The sequence below is a fragment of the Aquarana catesbeiana genome, linkage group LG03 (assembly GCF_042186555.1).
Source record: "Aquarana catesbeiana isolate 2022-GZ linkage group LG03, ASM4218655v1, whole genome shotgun sequence".
Taxonomy (NCBI): domain Eukaryota; kingdom Metazoa; phylum Chordata; class Amphibia; order Anura; family Ranidae; genus Aquarana; species Aquarana catesbeiana.
This window is the reverse complement of record NC_133326.1, coordinates 271824382-271842846: the sequence shown is the minus strand read 5'-3', so window position 1 is coordinate 271842846 and position 18465 is coordinate 271824382. Positions and strand designations below refer to the sequence as shown.

The window sequence follows — 18465 nt, the reverse complement described above, 5'->3', positions numbered from 1 at the left end:
CCAGCTTTGAAAAGGAAGGGCTGAGCCCAGCCCTGACAGTACCCCTTCCTTAATGACCCCTCCCCCTCGGAGGACCACTAGGCTTGAGGGGAAAACATCTATGGAAATCACGGAGGAGGACAGGGGCACGTATGCCTGAGGATGAAACCCAAGAGCGTTCCTCTGGACCGTACCCTTTCCAATGCACCAGGTACTGTATGCACCCACGGAACCTACGGGAGTCAACAATGGACTGTACTTCATGCTTCTCATGGTTCTCAACCGGTACAGGGTGAGGACAAGGCACCGAGGTGGTAAAGTGGTTGCAGACCAAAGGTTTTAATAAGGAGACATGAAATACATTCGAGATATGCATATTAGAAGGAAGGTTTAATGCGAAAGCCACTGAGTTAATCCTGCGAAGAATACGAAAGGCCCAATAAACCGAGGTGCGCACTTCAGAGAGGGAACACGAAGTCGGAGGTTGCGAGATGACAGCCAGACCCTGTCCCCAAACTGGTAGGAAGGCGCAGGCAGGCGTCTGCGGTCAGCATGGAGTCTGTACCTATCATTAGCATGTCACCCAAAGGAGAAGTGAGACTGGTGCGAACCGTAGCCAGAATACGATCAGGAGGAATCACAGGAACCGGAACCGATTCCATCTTGGAAGTGGAGGAAAATTGTCGTGACAACGCGTTAGCCCTTACATTCTTAGTGCCGGGTAAGAATGAGACAATGTAATTGAAACTAGACAAGAAAAGAGCTCATCGCGCCCTTCTGGGAGAAAGGCGTTTAGCCTCAGACAAGAATGTGAGATTCTTATGGTCAGTAAGAATGAGATCCGGCACAGTGGTACCTTCGAGGAGATGTCTCCATTCCTTCAGGGCTAAAATGATCGCTAACAGCTCTCTTTCACCAATCTCGTAATTGCACTCCGCAGGTGACAATTTCTTGGAAAAGTAGCCATAAGGATGCATAGCGCTCTCAGAGGTAGGACGTTGAGACAGAAGGGCGCCAACTCCAGTCTCAGAAGCATCAACCTCAAAGATAAAAGGTAACGTAGGATCCTGTGCCAACACAGGAGCAGAAACAAAGGCAGCCTTGAGACTCTCAAAGGCCTTAATGGACTCCGAAGACCAACTCTGTGGGTTACCATCCTTTCTGGTCATATCAGTCAGGGGCTTGACCAGAGATGAGAAGTTATGAATAAACTCCTGATAATAGTTGGCAAAGCCAAGAAAACGCTGCAGAGGATGTAAACCCATGAGCCGGGGGCCACTGAAGGACTGCTGAGAGTTTCTCTGGGTCCATCGAAAAACCAGCAGTGGAAATGACATAACCCAGGAATTTAACCTGTTCACGATGGAATTTGTACTTCTCCAATTTAAAATAGAGATCGTTCTCTCTTAGTTTATGAAGCACACAGACATCTGTGTGGTGGCCCTCCAGGGACTTGGAAAATGAGGATATCATCGAGATAAACCACCACATATAACTGCAACATATCTCGGAGGACATCGTTAATAAATTCCTGGAAAACTGCCGGGGCATTACAAGGCCAAAAGGCATTACGAGGTACTCATAATGGCCTGTTCTGGTATTAAATGCAGTTTTCCACTCGTCGCCCTCCTTAATCCTCACGAGATTGTATGCCCCTCTCAAATCAAGCGTCGTGAAAACTGTTGCTCCCTTGAGGCGGTCAAATAACTCTGTAATCAACGGAATCGGATAGGCGTTCTTAATCGTAAAACGACTGAGACCCCTATAATCAACACAAGGTCTCAGTTCACCACTCTTCTTCTTCACAAAGAAGAAACCAGCACTAGCAGGAGACGAGGATTTGCGGATGAAACCTCGAGAGTGCGTCTGCAACATACGCCTCCATGGCCTTATCCTCCAAGACCGACAGAGGGTAAACCCAGCCACGAGGGGGTATGGCACCAGGTTGAAGGTCAATTGCGCAATCATAAGACCGGTGTGGAGGCAAACTACCGGCTTGACCTTTGTCAAAGACATCGCTAAAATTGCGGTACTCCTCCGGCAGGGAGTAGAGTGGAGAGTTGCACAGGACCTTGGCTACCTTCTGGAAGCATGTCTTACTGCATTGTGGTGACCAGGAGAGAACCTCAGCACGGAGCCAATCAAAAGAGGGGTTGTGCCTCAGTGACCAAGGATAACCAATAACCAGCAGAAACTTAGGTGAGTAAATAACTTGGAATTGAATTATCTCATGGTGAAGAGTCCCTACGACCATGGAGAATGGAACAGTCTTATGAGTCAAATGGGCAGGCTGTAGAGGTCTCCCGCCAAGAGCCTCAATGGCAAGCGGAGTGTCACGCAGCTGCAGCGCAATCGAGTGCTTTGATACAAAGGCAGCATCAATGAACAGGCCTGCAGCCCCAGAGTCGATTAGAGCCTGTATCTCCATGGACAACTCAGCCCAAGAAAGAGTAACCAAAACCAGAGGCTTATCCTTCTGGATAACTGGGGATGAAACAACGCCAACTAAGGTCTGTCTGTGACAGGACCTCAAGGTTCGGGTGTTCTCTGGACGGGTAGGACAAGACTTCAAAAAAGTGACCTGCCTGGCCACAATAAAGGCACAATCTGTCCCTCCTCCTGAGGGTTCTCTCATCTGCAGAGAGATGCGTGAAGCCCATGTGCATGGGTTCATCTTCACAGACTGACTCAGTGTCAGGAGGCATGGGAGGGGAGGGAGGCAAGGGTGGGACTGCAAAGTTCGGAGACAAATGTACAGGAGGCTTCTGCAAGCGCTCCTTAAAAGGGAGTCTTTCTCTGAGTCTGGAGTCGATGAGGATAGCAAACGTGATCAACTTATCCAGCTCAGTGGATATATCTCGGGCTGCTATCTCATCCTTGATGGTATCCGAGAGACCATCAGAAAAAGCAGCCACGAGGGCCTCATTGTTCCAAGAAACCTCTGCTGCCAGAGTATGGAATTCAATGGCGTAATTGGCAACAATTCTCGTACTCTGTTTGATGGACATGAGGCACTTGGCAGCAGAAGCGGAGCGTGCTGGAACATCAAATACCCTTTTAAAAGAAGCCACAAACTCAGGGTAACGCAAGACAACAGGTTTTTGTGTCTCCTATAAAGGATTTGCCCAGGCCAAGGCTTTCTCAGAAAGCAAAGATATCACAAAACCTACTTTGCTTCTGTTCGTGGGAAACGCCTGGGGCAGCATCTCAAAGTATATCTCAACCTGGTTGAGGAACCCTCTGCATTGGACTGGATCGCCCCCAAATCACTGGGGAAGTGAAGCGGAACCAGACATATCTCTTATAGAGGTAATACTCGAGGCGGGTGCCTGCACAGAGACTGGAGCAGCAGCAGGGATGGCCTGCAACACAGGTTGTACCAGAGCAGCTACAGTGAGAGATTCCAGGTTCACTGATTCAGGTGCGCATCAGGTCCGAATTTTTGCCTGAATTTGAGCCTGAATCAGAACCAAAGATGCACAGAACCCTTGAGAGCCGAGCACACTCTCCAATCGTGCTAATTGGATGCGGCGAAACCCGCTTCCAATTCCCATATATGTGAACCCAGCCTTAATCTATTTATTGTGCCAAATTGAGGTAGAATAATGATTGTCTCCTGTGGCAGATAACTTTTGGTATTAGTAGTGCAGAAGAAATCACTGTCTTTGGTTTAGCAGACCTCATCCACTTTTATTTATAAGTTTTTAAATTAAAACAAAATCCTCCTAACTATGCAAAAGTAGGCCTACCACCCAAAACTCCTAAAAGAAATATCAAATCTTCTTGCATAGGATATGTCAGAGTAAGTCTCCTAAATTCTTGTTACCTGCTATTTCCCCAGATATGGTGCCTTGTCTTGCTGGCTAGTGGCTACATACTCTGTCTATGGTATTTTTATTATTTTTATTATTATACAGGATTTATATAGCACCAACAGTTTGCGCAGCGTTTTACAACATGATGGCAGACAGTACAGTTACAATACAATTCAATACAGGAAGAATTAGAGGGCCCTGCTCATTAGCGCTTACATCTAGAAGGATGGGTCAAATGATACAAAAGGTAATAACTGTGGGGGGTGAACTGATGGAGAGAATTAAAATGCAGTTGTTAGATGTGGGTAGGATAGGCTTCTCTGAAGAGGAGGGTTTTCTGAGATTGTCTAAAAGCAAATAGAGTAGGAGATAATCAGACAGGTTGGGGTAAGGAGTTGCAAAGGATTGAAGAGGCTCTGGAAAAGTCCTGGAAGCGAGCAAAGGAGGAGGTGACGAGGGAGCTAGACAGCAGGTGGTCTTGAGTGGAACGAAGAGAATGATTAGGTTGGTATTTTGAGACTAGGTTAGTGATGTAGCTGGGTCTAAAGTGCAAAGTGCTTTTATTGCTGTTAGTGTCCATGTTAGACAGATTTTCTAAACTTCTGTTCTGCAGTTAACACAGGAATTGAGGATGAATCTCACAGCTTGGGACACAATGTTTAAAATCTGGCCAATGTTTGAACCCTACCTTACCAAAAATAAAATATATTCTGTTATCTGCATATAGTTTGTTTTTTTTCAGTTATTAAAACGAAAATCTATAAGCAAGGAGGCTAAAAAATTCCTTGGTTCTTGGTGACCACATATTTGAGGATACATCTGCAGCATAAGGACAGTGGGAAGCCCTGCCACTGTGAAGAGGTTACCTGTGGGTTTTTCTTTGTATCCCAAACAGTTCCCGTGCAGGCCCAGATTAAGAGCATCATGGGCCTGGTGCTAAGGGTGTTGGTGGGCCTTTTTATGAAAATAAATAAAATGAAAACGCAAACAATTTTTTGTGAAATTTAAATTAAAGAGAGAGAGGGGGTGAGAGAGAGGGGGGGGGGAAGAGAGAGAGAGGGGAATAGAGAGAGGGTGAAAGAGAGAGAGGGTGGTAGGGGGTGAAGGGGGTGAGAGAGAGAACAGGGTGAAAGAGAGGGGATGAGAGAGAGAGGGGGGTGGGAGTGAGGGGGTGAGTCTGTGGGGGGCACAGCATAGTACATTACACGGGAAGGGGGGGTATAGCACAGTACATCACATGGTTGGCACAACACATTACATGGTGGATACATGGATATAGCACATTTAATGGCGGGCACAGCACATTACGCGGTTGGCACTGCCCAATACAGCACATTACAAGGTAGGCACAGTACATTATATGGTGGGCACAGCACATGACATGGTTGGTACTGCACAACACAACACATTTCATGGTGGGCACAGCTCATGCACACAGTGGGCACAGGACCTTATATGGTGGGCACAGCACATGACATGGCAGGCACAGCTGAGCACATTACATGGTGGGCACTGGACATTACAAGTGGGCACTGCACAGAACATTATATGGTGGGCACAACACATTATATAGTGGGTAATGCACATAGCATGGTGGGCACTGCACAGCACATGACAAGGTGGGCACTGCATGACACAGCACAGCACATTACATTGGGAGCACAGCACATTAAATGGTGGACACCACACATGACATGATGAGCCCTGCACACCACATTCCATTGTGGGTACTGCACGGCACATGCCATGGTGGACAAAGTACAGCACATTACATGGTGAGTACAGCATATTACATGGTAGGCACTGCATGGTGCAGCACATGACATGGTGGGCACAACACAGCACATGACATGGTGGGCACTGCACAGCAATTTACATGATGGGCACTGCACATGACATGGTGGGCACTGCATGACACAGCACATTACATGGTGGGTACAGCGCATTACATGGTGGGCACTGCATGGCACAGCACATGACGTGGTGGGCACAGCACATTACATGGTGGGCACTGAATGGCACATAACATTACATGGTGGGCACAACAGATTACATGGTGGGCACTGCATGGCATAGCACGTTTCATGGTGGGAAATGCAACTGCACATTACATGTTAGGAACTGCACATGACATGGTGGGCACTGTTGAACAGCACAGCACATTACACAGTGGGCACAACACACTACATGCTGGGCACAGCACATGGCAGGGTGGGCACAGCATAGCACATGACATGGTGGGAAGTGCACATGACATGGTGGGCGCTGCACATTACACGGTGGGCACTGCACATTACATGGTGGGATCACTGTATGGCACAGCACATGACATGGTGGACACTGCAAATTACATAGCGGGCATTGCAAGGCACAGCCATGACATGGTGGGCATTGCACATGACATGGTTGGCACTGGATGGCACATCACATGACATGGTGGGCACTGCACATTACATGGTGGGCAATGCAAGGCACAGCACATGACATGGTGGGCACTGCACATTACATGGTGGGCACTGCAAGGCACAGCATGACATAGTGGGCACTGCACATCACATGAAGGGCAATGCAATGCACAGCACATGACATGGTCAGCACAGCACATTACATGGTGGGCACTGCAATGTACAGCAAATGACATACTGGACACAGCACATTACATGGGGGGGCACTGCAAGGCACATGACATGACATGGTGGGCACAGCGCATTACATGGTGGGCACTGAATGGCACATAACATTACATGGTGGGCACAACACATTACATGGTGGGCACTGCATGGCATAGCACGTTTCATGGTGGGAAATGCAACTGCACATTACATGTTAGGAACTGCACATCACATGAAGGGCAATGCAATGCACAGCACATGACATTGTTCAGCACAGCGCATTACATGGTGGGCACTGCAACGTACAGCAAATGACATACTGGACACAGCACATTACATGGGGGCACTGCAAGGCACATGACATGGTGGGCACAGAACTTTACATAGTGGGCACTGCAAGGCACATGACAGGACATGGTGGGCACAGCACTTTACATAGTGGGCACTGCAATGCACATGACATGGTGGGCACTGGGCACAAGAGAGCACATTACATGGGGGGAGCAGCAGTCTGTCCCCTAGCACAATAATTACACAACACCTCCCTAACAAATGTACTGACCTTATCATAACAGCATGGGAGATGTCCTTCCTCCCGGGCTTCTGCTGGTTAGGACATCAGCGCCCCTCCCCCAGACACTGAGGATCTGTGTGAGTGAACAGATCCTGTGATAGGAGTCAGACATCCACAGAGACAGGACTCGGCTGCACTGACTTGTCTCCTCCATGTGTGCACAGAGGGTTCCTCTTCCTTCAGGAAGGCACACAGGAGTTGACAAGCCACTGCCATGGGCCTATATTGAGGGAGGGGCCTGGAGCTGCAGCTCCACCAGCCCCTATGTTAATCCGGCCCTGTTCCCGTGGCAGTTGTGGCTGAAATCTTTTTTGGTCTACCTGACCTTGTCTTGGTATCAAAAGAGCCCCTAATTTTCCTCTTAATAATAAGTGATTGAACAGTACTGACTGGCATATTCAAGGCTTTGGATATCTTTTTATATCCTTTTCCATCTTTGTAAAGTTTAATTACCTCGTTACGCAGGTCTTTTGACTGTTCTTTTCTACCTCCTCATGGCTTTGTGTCTAGCCTGCTTAGTGCATCCATGTGAGAGCTAACAAACTCATTGACTATTTATACACAGACACTAATTGTGTTTTAAAAAGCCACAAATGTGGGAAATTAACCTTTAATTGCCATTTTAACCTGTGTGTGCCACCTTCTGTGTCTGTACCAAGGCCAAACATTCCAGGGTATGTAAACTTTTTATCGGGGCCATTTGGGTGATTTCTGTAATCATTATGATTTAAAAAGGATCCAAAAAACTATGTGATAATAAATGGCTTCCATGTGATTGCTATCCTTAACCACTTAAGCCCCGGAAGAATTTACCCCCTTCCTGACCAGAGCACTTTTTGCGATTTGGCACTGCGTCGCTTTAACTGACAATTGCGCGGTCGTGCGACGTTGTACCCAAACAAAATTGACGTCCTTTTTTTCCCACAAATAGAGCTTTCTTTTGGTGGTATTTGATTACCTCTGCGGTTTTGATTTTTTGCGCTATAAGCAAAAAAAGAGCGTCAATTTTGAAAAAAACGCATTATTTTTTACTTTTTGCTATAATAAATATCCTCCAAAAATATATAAAAAAATATTTTTTTCCTCAGTTTAGGCTGATATGTATTCTTCTACATATTTTTGGTAAAAAAAAAAATCACAATAAGCGTATATTGATTGGTTTGCGCAAAAGTTATAGTCTACAAAATAGGGGATAGATTTATAGCATTTTTAATATTTTTTTTTTTTTTTTACTAGTAATGGTGGCAATCTGCGATTTTTATCGTGACTGCGACATTATGGCAGACACATTGGACAATTTTGACACATTTTTGGAAACCTTGGCATTAATACAGCGACCAGTGCAATTAAAAATGCATTGATTACTGTAAAAATGTCACTGGCAGTTGAAGGGGTTAACACTAGGGGGCGGTGAAGGGGTTAAGCTAGGAACCCTCCCAGGGAATCCCCGTGTTCCCTGGGAGGTGATTCTAACTGAAGGGGGAGGGACTAACTACAGGAAGTGACAGATTGTGGTTCCTAGCTAATAGAAACACACCATCTGTCACTCCTGTCAGAACAGGGAAGTGTGTGTTTACACACACTCATCCCTGTTCTGTCTGCTCCTGCTCAGGATCGCTTGTGGCCGTCGATCATCGCGTCCGTCGGCCACGAGCATTGGCACCCCCGCTGTGCAGCGGGTGCGCGCCTGCTATTTGGACCCCGCGAGCCAACGTATAGTTACGTGGTTTCGTGCAGGGGAGCCAACCTGCCACAGTGAAACTGCGGCGGCTGGTCCGGAAGCGGTTAAATTAGACAGTTTTTGGCGTGATCAGTCATTTTTTAAATATTAATGCCAAAATTTCACAATTTCTGCCAGGGTATGCACACTTTTGAGCACAACTGTATACTGTATGTATCTTACAACAAACATGCACCACTAAAATACCTATTTAGGCAGCTGGCTGGTTTTCAGGGAGAAATAAATGAGCATAGCAGCACATCTCTGTGTGTTCTGTAAATATACTTCTTTGAAACTGGCCTATTTATTAGAGCCAGTTCACACTATAGTAACATTGTAAATGATGTGATGTACCATTCATTTGTAAAGCACTACCTTGTGTTGCATTCCTGAAAAGTGGCCAGTGTGGTTTTGCTTGCAATGGGGCATGATGTGAAGGGGTTAACACAAAGCAGTGTGAATCTGGCTTTTAAAGGGTATCTAAATCACAAAAACAAAGTGTAATATATTGCAGTTTATCAGTCTATGGATATGATGGCTGCATCTGTTTCCTTTTTTCAAGCTTCTTTCCTTTACTTTTTACATAGTGATCCTGACAGTAACATGCTACCTGTCATAAAGGGGCAACATCCACTTGCTCCAGTGTAATTATGGAGGAACAGCGGTGTTACCCTGGGCTGCTCTTTTATTTTAGACAACAAAATCTCCTCCTTTTTTATCTGTATACCACAGAGGGGTTGCTTTGTAGTTCATTGAAGTTATCTGGGGTGCCTGATAAGATTTTTGATAATTCAGTTTAGTGCACAGCGAGAAATAAATAAAAGAGGTATTTTTCTGTACTTACAGAAAACATTGCTATTCTAAAAAAAGAAAAAGAATGCATTCAGCACATCTAAGGACTGATTATCTGCAATATATTACATTTTTGTTCTTGGGTTTAAATATCTTATAAGATACTAGCAAAGGATAAAGTTGATTGACTTTACAGTATTTTTCTTTATGAGTTAACAGTTGTGTCTTTTTTTTTTTTTTTTTTTTTAGGTACAATGCAAATGGCTATGACCTGAACAGAAACTTTCCTGATTACTTTGAGACAAACCCTGATCCAATCCAACCAGAAACCCAAGCTGTCATGAACTGGCTCACGCAGGAGACTTTTGTGCTGTCTGCTAATTTTCATGGTGGTGCCTTGGTGGCTAGCTATCCATATGATAACTCTGCTAATAGTAAGATTCTGTTAAATATATTCTCTCTGTAACTTTATATCAAACATGAAACAACTCCAATACAGAGTCTCTCAGCATTGAAGCTAGACTGTCTTTTGGAAAAGTTCGCAATAGACTAAAAAAAAAAAAAAAAAAACACTTTTTTTTTCAGAAATAACAAACAGAATGTAACAGCATTATATTTATAACCAAATATATCATTTTTCCCACTTTCACCCTTAATATAATGGCATTAAAAGACAGAATGCCCAAAATAGGAATAGTATTTTTGTTGGAATATACAGTCATACTGTCACCTCCAGGGTCAAATATATTCAAATAAAAATATTGAAATATTTACACATGAAAGTATTTTTAGAGGTCCTGGAAAAATATATTCCGCACATGTACTTGTTTTTTTTTTTTTTCTTTAAAAATAACAAGCATGTTATACTTACCTGCTCTGTGTAATGGTTTTGCACAGAGCAGCCCAGATCCTCCTCTTCTCAGGTCCCTCGCTGGCTCTCCTGGCCCCTCCCTCCCTCCTGCCGAGTGCCCCCACAGCAAGCAGCTTGCTATGGGTAGAGCTGCACGATTCTGGCCAAAATCAGAATCACTATTTTTGCTTAGAATAAAGATCACGATTCTCGCGGCATAACATCATCTTTCATATTATACAAAAATTGGGCTAACCTAACTGTTTAGTTTTTTTTTTTTTTTTTTTTTAATTCATTAACAACTTGCCGACCAGCCTCTGCAGTTGTACTGTGACAGGTTGGCACGGCTGCGCGAACTGTCGTCGTACGCCGGCTGCTTTAAGAGCTATTGGAGGCGCGCACGCCCCCAGCGAGATGCTGGAGCCGATGCGTGGGGCCTGACGGCCGCGATGTCTGCTGGCCACCCGCGATCGCTCCACAGAGAGGCAGAACGGGGATCTGTCAATGTAAACAAACAGTTCCCTGTTCTGACAGGGGAGGAAAGGGAGATCTGCTGTTCCTAGTGATTAGGAACAGCGATATCTCTCCTCCTCCAGTCAGTCCCAACACCCCACTGTTGGAAACACCTCCCTAGGGAACACTTAACCCCTTGATCCTCCCCTAGGGTTAACCCCTACCCTGCCAGTGACATCAAAATATTTTGTAGACGCTATAACTTTTGCGCAAACCAATCACAATACGCTGTTTTTTGGGTTTTTTTTACAAAAATATGTAGTAGAATACATATTGGCCTAAACTGATGAAGAAATTAATTTTTTTTTAATTTTTTGGGGGGGATATTTATTATAGCAAAAAGTAAAAAATATTGTTTTTTTTTTTAAATTGTCGTTCTTTTTTTGTTTATAGCGCAAAGAATAAAAACCACAGAGGTGATCAAATACCACTAAAAGAAGCTCTATTTGTGGGAAAAAAAGGACATATATTTTGTCTGGGTACAATGTCGCACAACCGCGCAATTGTAAGTTAATGCGACGCAGTGCCGTATCGCAAAAAATGGCCTGGTCATTAAGGGGGCAAATCCTTCCAGTCCTTAAGTGGTTAAAGTGCATTTTTTTCCACAAAAATTGCATTTGAAAGACCGCTGCACAAATACCGTGTGACATAAAATATTGCAACAACTGCCATTTTATTCTCTAGGGTCTCTGCTAAAAAATATATATATAATGTTTGGGGGTTCTAAGTAATTTTCTAGCAAAAAAATTATGATTTTAACTTGAAACTGACAAGTGTCAGAAAAAGGTTTAGTCTTTAGGTGGTTACATTTCTCTCATTTACAGACTGAAGTTCATTCCTTTGATCTAAAGAACAAAACTTACAATGTTTATAGTTAGCTCAGGGCTGAGGAATGTTGTGATACTTGACAGACTGCCCGTTTTTTTTTTGTTTGTATTTTTGACAGCTGCCGGCTTGAGCAGAGAATAGAATCGGGAAAATGCTTTGTTAAGATTGCTAGGGGGGAAAATTGCGATCTCGATTCTTAACGATTAATCGTGCAGCTCTACTATGGGTACATCCAAGCTGATCCGCTGCTCTGTGTGTCCATTCACACACAGAGCTGTGGCTCAGACCCGCCCCCTCTCTTTCCTCATTGGCTCACTGACTTTGACAGCAGCAGGAGCCAATGGCGCCCACTGCTATTCTCAGCCAATCAGGAGGGAGAGTCCCAGGCAGCTGAGTCTCTCGTGTAACATCGCTGGATCTAGATGAGGCTCAGGTAAGTATTAGAGGGGCTGTTTTTTTTTTTTTATCTCAATGCATAGAATGCATTAAGATAAAAAAAACTTCTGCCTTTAGAACCACTTTAAAGAGGATCTTTGATCATTACAAAAAAAAAAAAATTAAGTCAGCATCTAAAAAATACTGTAGCTGCTGACTTTTAATAAAAGGATCCAGCCGGTTCTTCACCAGTCTTTGGGTCCCTGTCGCAGCTGTGTTAACTTTGGGAAACCGGCTGTGACTGCTTGTGGCTTCACAGCCAGCATCCCACTGTGCATGAGCAAGCCGCTCTGCATCCTGTCAATGGTCCCGCAACCTTCTGGGACCTGTGAGAAGTCCAGAAGAGGCTGCAGGTGGGGGTTGCAGTAGTTAAAGGATAAGCACACCTTAAAACCATTACCTTTAAAGTAGATCCAATCCCTAGCTGGATGATAGTTAGCTTGCTAAGGTACTGTGTATTATATAAAATGCCATGGTTTTATTCTCATAAAATACCGTGCTACTAAACATCTCAGTGCTACATCTGCATCTACATCTGTAGCTGCTGGCTTTTAATTAATTTATTTTTTTTTGGCAGAACACCGCTTTAAATAAAAGCTGCATATTTACGATTAAAGTGACCCTGTCACTACAGGGTCCAAAGTAAACCAGGTGCTTACTGTAAAAGAGGATGCTATATACATGCCCTTGTGGCTGCCTGTGTCTTCAAACTCTGCCGCTTTGCAAATCCTTTGCAAAACCTGCTGTAGAAATCTGACACTTCTGGTTGTGTCAAGTACCTGCCTCGCCACCTGCTGTGGTTCCTCCTGTACACCCTGTCCTAACAATTGTTACAGCAGAAGGAAGAAAAGCATGTGGCAGGAGGTAGAATTAGATCTTCTTTAAATATTAAAAAAAAAAAAAAAAAAAATCCCCACAAATAGAGCTTTCTTTTAGTGGTATTTGATCACCTTTGTGTTTGTTTGTTTGTTTTTTGCAGCTATGAACAAAAAAAGAGCGACATATTTAAAAAAAAATAATATATTTTACTTTTTGCTATAATAAATATCCCCAAAAATGTATTTAAAAATCAAATTTCTTCATCAGTTTTGGCCAATATATATTCTTCTACATACTTTTGGTAAAAAAAAATCGCAATAAGCGTATATTGATTGGTTTACGCAAAAGTTATAGTGTCTACAAACTATGGGAAAGATTTATAGAATTTTTTTTTTTTTTTACTAGTAATGGCGGTGATCTGCGATATTTAGCGGGACTGTGACTTTGTGGCAGGTAGATCGGACACTTTTGACACATTTTTGGGACCATTGATATTTATATAGCGAACAATGCTATAAAAATGCACTGATTACTGTGTAAATGTCACTGGTAAGAAAGGGGTTAACAGTAGGGGGAGATCAAGGTGTTAAATGTGTTTCTTACTGTGGGGGGATGGGACTGACTGGGGGGAGGAGACATATGGCTGTTCCTTCTTACTAGGAACAAACAATCTGTCTCCTCTCCCCTGAAAGAACAGGGATTTGTGTGTTTATGTTTACACACATAAACCTCCATTCTGGCTCCCATGCCCGCAATTGCAGGTGGCCGGTGGCGATCGCGCTCGCCGGCCACGAGCATTGGATCCCCCGCCGTGCAGCGGTGGCTCTTAAAGGGGGCAACCTACCCATACGTCTTTTTGCAGGAACATGCCACTTTGCCGACATATATTGGCGTGAGCCGGTCGGCAAGTGGTTAAGGTGGATAGAGGAGCCCCCCCCCCTCCTTCAGGACATATTCTGATCCAAGGTTCACATCTCTGCGTACTTGCGGCCCACGTTTGAATTGGCTGCTGTGCCTGCGTCTCCTGCAGAAAAAGGTGCATGCACCCTTTGCACCCACAATTATACATGCATGGGGGTGCCATTAATTCCCATTTTTACTGCGGGTGGGGGAATCGCTGCGATACCGGCATTCACATGAATAGGTATGTATAGTCTTACATCAGGACCCACTGCTGTCAGAATATACTGGTCAGCAGCTATTTGGCTGTAGCCGTTGATCCAGAAAGGTTTTCTAGCATGTCCCTTCAACAGGGATGACCACACATGGATTGAAATTTTGGCCAACATAAGTGCTACAGAGAAGAATACCTGCAATATACACTACTTTTAGTGCAGTATGTAGTTGGTTGTTTCACACAGGCTTTTTAATCAGGTCCACCTGCCAGCTTTTCAGATGGACCTGATCAGAACTCCACACAGGTCTATGGGCAGGCAGATTAACCACTTGACCTCTCGAAGATTTACCCCCTTCATGATCGGGCCATTTTTTGCCATTTAACTGACAATTGCACGGTCATGGAACACTGTACATAAATTCAATTTATGTCATTTTTTCCCCAACAAATAGAGCTTTCTTTTGGTGGTATTTGATCACCGCTGGTTTTTTCTTTTTTGCACTATAAACCAAAAAAAAAGACAGACAATTTAAAAATATATATATATTTCTTTTACTTTCTGCTATAAAACATATCCAATAAAAAAAATCAAATAGTCTTCATAAATTTAGGCCAACATGTATTCTGCTACATATTTTTGGTAAAAAAAAAATCCCAATAATCGTATATTGGTTGGTTTGTGCAAAAGTTAAAGCATCTACAACTATGGTATATATACTGGAATTTGTATTTATTTATTTTTATACTAGTAATGGTGGCGATCAGCAACTTATAGCGTGGACAGTCTGACCTTAACTGACACTTTTGACACTTTGTGGGAACCAGTGACACTAATACAGTGATCAGTGCTGGGAAGGGGTTAAACATCTAAGGTGATCAAAAAGTAAAATGTGTGCCTAACAAGTGTTTAGGTGTACACAGTGTGGTGCTTTTATTAAGGGATGTGCTGGATTTTACTCCCTGCTTTGCTGGGAAACAAAATCCACCACATCCCTGCTGACAGGATGGAGCTCTGCATTGTTTACATATGCAGAGCTCCGTCCTGTGTCTTTCCTCAATGATCAGTGGGTGCCAGCGGTCATCTATTTGTCGGCACCCGCTGATCGGCTTCTGCTGTGACTAATCACAGCAGAAGTGGTGCATCCCCGATGTGGTAGTGCAGGAATATATATATATATATATATATATATATAATTCTGCACAGAACGGCCGCCCTGTAGCAGTAAATCTATTTGTTGGTTGGCAAGTGAATAAACTGACTTGTGTCTGTTTATATCTGCCTACTTCCAAATCTATCCAGGTCTAAAAAAAAATTAAAAAAGCCTTTTCTGTTTTTCTTGATCTAAATTTGACCAGTCAGAGATAGCCTGATGTGAACAAGCACAAGTCAGTTTATATCCAGCAGCCCATAGATCCAACACAGTTCCACCATAGTCAGCTGTCAGAACGCAGAGAAAAAACTGAATGGGCACGTATGTCACAAAAGTGGAATCCATGCATCCCACTTTGCTCCAATTCAACAGGGGATTTGCTCATGGATCCCCTGCTGAAGGGCCCTAATGACCCTAATTTAGAGCTGCATTGTCTGAGTAGGCTTAATGCAAACATTCCCAGCCTCAGGGACAGCCACCTGCATACGTCACTGGCACATTGGTTGAACATATTCAGCTCAACTACAATTAAACCAACATGCAGTGGGCTGTTCCTGAGGATACTGAGAATTTGGTCTGTCCTAGGTTGAAGGGATGTGGAGGTGTATGTTCTCTTCAAGGCAAAACAAGAAGCTGCAGCTTACACAGTACATAGGTTGAAAAAAGACACAAGTCCATCTAGTTCAACAATTAAAAATAAATACATTAAAAAAAAAAAAAGAAAACAGTACTAAAAATACTATTTACATTTATTGGGAAACTTGCTAGAAATATGGTGTTTTGAAGCATAGCCTGCTAAAGAACATGCACAGTCTATATGCCTGGTACTTCTGCTTTTCATCGTGCTGTTCTCGACATGTACAGTGCCACCTTCCAATAAAATTTTTGCTGGTAATCTTGTGGTTCGGGAACACCATCCTGCCCACAATCTGAATCTGTGGCCATTCCCAATCCCACCCACTGTACTGATTTTGGTCTCAAGTGTCTTGGATCCTGCGAAACTTCAAGTCCCCTAATGCCTCTGCCTGTGGGAGTCATGCTTGTAACTGTCAGCCTTGCAATGCCTCATGGGACTTGTAGTTACGCAACAGCTGGAGGGCCGCCAGTTTGAGACCCCTGCGTCTAACCCCTTGTTTCTTATGATACCCCTGCATTTCATCCAAGCACTAGCGCACACTTCCTGGCTTACAGTCTGAAAAACACTTTTCTCCAGGCTACCCTCTCATGATATTCTCCTGCTGCTTGCCTGCCCATGTCAGTGTCAGGCAGACAGGTAATGCCTTCTGATCCAGCCATTGTTATGCCAGAGTCTGGATTAGCAGCACAGGATCTGCATGGTCCCATGAAGAGAAGTACAGAGCTCCCTCTAGTGGTTAGTCTATAGATTTCTCTATTTAATACAATAAAGTTAGTACAGCTGGTCAGGGTGATATTTTTAGTTATTATTGGCACTTGTATAGCACCAACTAATTAGACAGGAGCCAGGAAACCTACCAGCATTTCTCTGGAGTGTGGGAGGAAACCAGCGTACCCATAAGAAACCCACACAAGCTTTGTGATATGCATATTTCATTGATTGCTAAATATTTGTTCACTGCAATATTCTAATTTTACAGAATCTCCGGATAATGATTTTTTTAAGTATCTCGCTCAAACATATGCCAACAATCACGCCACAATGTCCACAAACAATATGTGTGATTCATCAGCATTTCCGGGTGGCATCACCAATGGCAACGCATGGTATCCTGTGAGAGGTAGGTTCTTTAAAAGCCTTTATGTTCTTTGCTTTTTGTTTTTTTTTAATTAATTATTTTTTTTCCCTGAGCTATAATTTGCCACTTTATTTATTTTGATTAGCACAAAAGAAAACATTTTTAACCACTTGAGTCCCTGAGTCTTTTTCCTTCTAAGGCCTCCTGCACACTGCAGCTTGAAAAGGCTCAGTATAGCTTTTTTTTTTTTTACTGAGCTAAAATACAGCCCATTAATATTGTAATGTGCCTATGCACACAGGCACGTAAACAAGCGGCATGTATTCTTCAGTAAAAAAAAAAGAAAAGAAAAGTCAGCATTTTTGGTCAGTAAATTCCATTAACATATTGTGAACGCGAGAATAAGTTTGCGCGCATGTGTGCGAAAATACGCGCAAATACATTAAAAAAAAACTACTGAAAAAATAGATGCTTAAACAGGAGTATCGTGTGCAAGAGGCCTAAATCTCCTTGAGCTCCAGAGTGTTTTTTTCCATTTTTACAATGTCTCAGTTCCATACAGAATATAAAGTGTTTTAGATTTTTAGATCCAACCTAAAGCATTACAAATTGTTTTTTTCAGGACTGATAGAAGTTAATTTGCTAGCAAATTTGGATATATATATATTTTTATCTTCTTGCTTTTTAATGGGAATCATACAAAATAAAAAAATAATAATTTTTCGCAAAACACAATGTTTATGGACAGTGCCACCCCCATATATTTACCCCAAAATATAATTAACGCCTGCCGATTAAGTGGATGGCACATTAGTGCGATTTGTATAGAACGTATCAAAAGTGAACATGTGTTTTACTTTCGGAACGATTCATTCCTATTTTGCTGCATTGTGACACACTGAGGGGAAAAACAACAACAACAAAAAAAAAAAGAATAACATTAACCCATTCAATGTTTCACACCCCCCCCCCCCCCCTTCCTGCCCAGGCCAATTTTCAGCTTTCAGCACTGTCACAATTTGAAAGACAATTGCGCAGTCATGCAAAGCTGTACCCAAACAACATTTTTAATGCATTCTATGCATCAAGATAAAAGAAATTCTGTGTGCAGCAGCCCCCCCAGCCCTCTAACACTTACCTTAGGTCCCCCTCTGTCCACAAGTGTCTCAGCCATCTGAGATTCTCCCTCCTGATTGGCTGAGACAGAGCAGCGGCACCATTGGCTGCCACTGCTGTCAATAAAAGGCAGCAATCCAATCAGGGGAGAGAGGGGGCAGGGCCAGGACCCATGTCTGAATGGATACAGAGAGCTGTGACTCAGCTCGGGTGCCCCCATAGCAAGCTGCTTGGTGTGGGGACACTGAACAGGAGAGAGAGGGGCCAGGATCACAGAACAGGACCCGAGAAGAGAAGGAAAAAAAATGCGACTTTACAATCACTTTAAACACAAGCTGCATGCACAGCAGCAGCAGCAGAATGCACCTTGCTGCATTTACCTGTGTACACAAGCTAAAAGGAGGCTCTTCTGAGTCACAGGCCAGGTGC

At 43.5% G+C, this 18465-nt stretch overlaps 1 protein-coding gene across 5 annotated transcripts in view; it reads left to right on the top strand.

The window, feature by feature from the left end:
- CPM (carboxypeptidase M) overlaps nucleotides 1-18465 on the top strand; it is a 136509-nt gene that overhangs the window by 103162 nt on the left and 14882 nt on the right. For all 5 annotated transcript variants that reach the window (XM_073620066.1, XM_073620067.1, XM_073620068.1 and 2 more), the window contains 2 exons: nucleotides 9742-9926; nucleotides 16822-16962. In XM_073620066.1, coding sequence (XP_073476167.1) covers nucleotides 9742-9926; nucleotides 16822-16962 — 326 coding nt within the window. The remainder of the gene's footprint in view (nucleotides 1-9741; nucleotides 9927-16821; nucleotides 16963-18465) is intronic.